Source organism: Charadrius vociferus, unplaced genomic scaffold, assembly GCF_000708025.1.
Source record: "Charadrius vociferus isolate BGI_N301 unplaced genomic scaffold, ASM70802v2 scaffold266, whole genome shotgun sequence".
NCBI lineage: Eukaryota > Metazoa > Chordata > Aves > Charadriiformes > Charadriidae > Charadrius > Charadrius vociferus.
Genome location: NW_009649114.1, coordinates 736,033 through 738,562, shown reverse-complemented (window position 1 = coordinate 738,562; position 2,530 = coordinate 736,033). Strand labels below are relative to the sequence as shown.

The 2,530-nt window shown below is 55.6% G+C and overlaps 1 protein-coding gene across 1 annotated transcript in view; it reads right to left on the bottom strand.

Moving 5' to 3' along the window:
* The window catches only part of LOC104289337 (chromosome unknown open reading frame, human C1orf116), a 5,152-nt gene extending 3,385 nt beyond the window's left edge, over positions 1 to 1,767 (bottom strand). The window contains exons 1-2 of the mRNA XM_009888272.1: positions 1,722 to 1,767; positions 1,573 to 1,643 (exon numbers count right to left, since the gene is read on the bottom strand). Coding sequence (XP_009886574.1) covers positions 1,573 to 1,643; positions 1,722 to 1,767 — 117 coding nt within the window. The remainder of the gene's footprint in view (positions 1 to 1,572; positions 1,644 to 1,721) is intronic.
* Positions 1,768 to 2,530: the final 763 nt, after the last annotated feature.

Here is a 2,530-nt window from a genome sequence, read left to right as displayed (position 1 = left end):
GCGTTAAGCTGCGAGACCCCCTCCCCGGGGCGATGCGAACGCGCTGGCTCAGCCGGAGGGAGGGCAGGCGGGCTGTGAAGCTGCTGGATGGATGCAAACGTGCTCCATCTTGGGCCGCTCTCTCCAAGGGAAGGGGCAGCTGGGCTTTTTTTAAAAGCATCCTTGGAACTAAAGTTTTCCCCAACAGAACAAGAAATAGAGCAAGCTCCGGACTGCCTACCCATGGCCATGTCACGTTGGTGGTTATCTAATCATCTCGGAGGTGTGGATAAGGTGGTTCCCGAGCGAAGGAAGGAGCTGTAAGCCCGGCTCAGCCTTGGAGTTTGGCAGCAGCAGCGATCCCACCCCAGTACAAGCCCCAGCCCCGCTCCGACCAGCCGGACCTCTTCCCTCCGCTGTTCCCAACCACGCAGCCGAAGCGCTCGCAAACTTCCAAGCACGCTGACCCAAAACGCTGCTCTTTAGTCACAGCCTTGCTCTGCCGGGACCTTCTTCCTCTGCCGTGGAGGTGCCGTGGCCGCGGGGAGGTGCCCTGGACCTTGAGGGCACCCCTGGGTGCGCTGGGGCACGTGCCCGGCACAGCCTGCACGGAGCGGGGCAGCGCCGGGAGCTCTGCAGCGATGGGACGTGGCTCCGGCCACCCCGGGGGTGTTGCAAGCAGCACCCCGAGGTTCCCCCCGTCTCCTCGTGGCAATGCATCTCTGCCGCTCTCCTGGATGCAGCCTGTACCGCCCACACCGGTGGGACCCGAACGCGGTCGCGGCCGCCTGACAAACAACCTGCCGTCGCGGTTCCCGACAGCGGCACCGTCCCGGGCGGCGGAGGGGACAGTTATGCTCACGGGGTGTGTGGCCAAGAGAGCTCTGCTGCCTGCGGGGAGAGGCTGAGCAGCCTACAAAAGGCGTAATTACTTCTGGATGTAAAGCATTAACCTCCCAAAATTCACTGCCACCACCAATTATATGTTTTCTTCGCGCGCACCGCCCGTTCTTATGAGAGAACTGGGCTGGGGAGGCTCCTGAGAGCGGCAAAACAAACACCCCCCAACACACACAGACCCACGCAAGAGGATTTGCTCGTCAGAAGACAGAGGAGCTCTTTGTGCTGGGTTCTGGCCGGAACACACTGCTGCTTATTTTTTTTTTTTTTTTCTTCTGTAGCAGGATCAGGGAATTAGATCTAGCGATAAGCGAGCAGAACCGGCTGCTTGTTCTGAGTGTTAGACCCTGAAAGAATTCCTTTGTAATTGGAATATGCCGCAAAAATTAGATTTCAACACCCACACTCTGACAGATCCAATCCTTCCGCGCAGGAGGAGTTTAATATTTTGGTCTCAGCTTTGCATTATTTGCTGCTTAAAATACATTTCAGTAAGTGGTGGGTTTGGAACAGCAGTACCCTCGATTCTTTGAATCTGGATAACTTTATAGCCAGAGTTTTTCACTGTCAGGAAGCAAAGACACCAGCTGAGGTTGGGGTTTTTTTAGGCTTCTGCAAGCCACACAGTATTACTGCGCACCTGAATATTCGCAACGTGAAATATAAACCTCTTTCCAGGCTGTAAGAGGGTACCGCCTGCTTGGTCAGGATTGCTGCAATGCTCCTCGCTGCCTCCCGCACGAGTTCGAGAGAGCAAAACGCTCCTGGGGAAGCGAAAGTCTTGCTCAAACTTGACCCCCAGAGCTGGAGCCGCCGGCGGGAGCAGCCTGGCCCAGCTCTACCCAGCGGGGTCGACAGAGCTCGTTCCTCTGCGAGGATGCCCGCCATCGCCAGGCCCTTGGAAGAAATAATTTGCTGCGGTCCAAACAGCGTTTGCAGACACATAAAGCGGCTGCCCAGGGGTTGGCACCCGCCGAGCCCCGGCTCGCAGGGAGGCAAAGGTCACCCAGAGCTCGTCGGAGGCTGCAGAGAGGATCTACGCAGAAACAAGAAGTTCATTTTCCTGCCCACTAGTCCTCTGATGCAATTATGGCTCTAACGCGTTCATCCGACTCAGGAAAGGGGAAAAAAAATCAGTGTCGAAAAATCCCGGTTTTTGTGATTCAGAAGGATTTTACTGTTCCTTCCTTCTGCTGAGTAACACAGCAGTTCAGCCGCAAACTAAAAATACGACTGAGCGTTTAAACTGAAAAGCATGGTATTGGAAAAGCTGTTTTTCAGTGGCGTATACATCTTCCCCCAATAAAAATGCTTTTAGAAGAAGCTATTTTTTAATCCAAAATAAAAGGCCGGTTCGCGCGGCTGCTGTGACAGCTGCCATAACTGTCCTTTGCAGAGCTCGCTGAGCCCTCAAACATCAAAGAGGCACTGGGTAGCAATTAATGCTAATTGCTTTATATGAAGAGGCTACTTTCTTTTAAGCCCGGTGCTACTACCAGTGTTCTGCCCCGTCTCTCCAGCAGCGTTAAAGACCCTCAGCGCTTTGCTGCGGGAGGTGGAGCAGCCGGACCCCCTCTGCCGTGCAGCTGCCGGCGAAGGGCTTCGACCCGGCGGGCTCGGCAGACAACCGGGGGGTCGCAGGGGCCGTCCC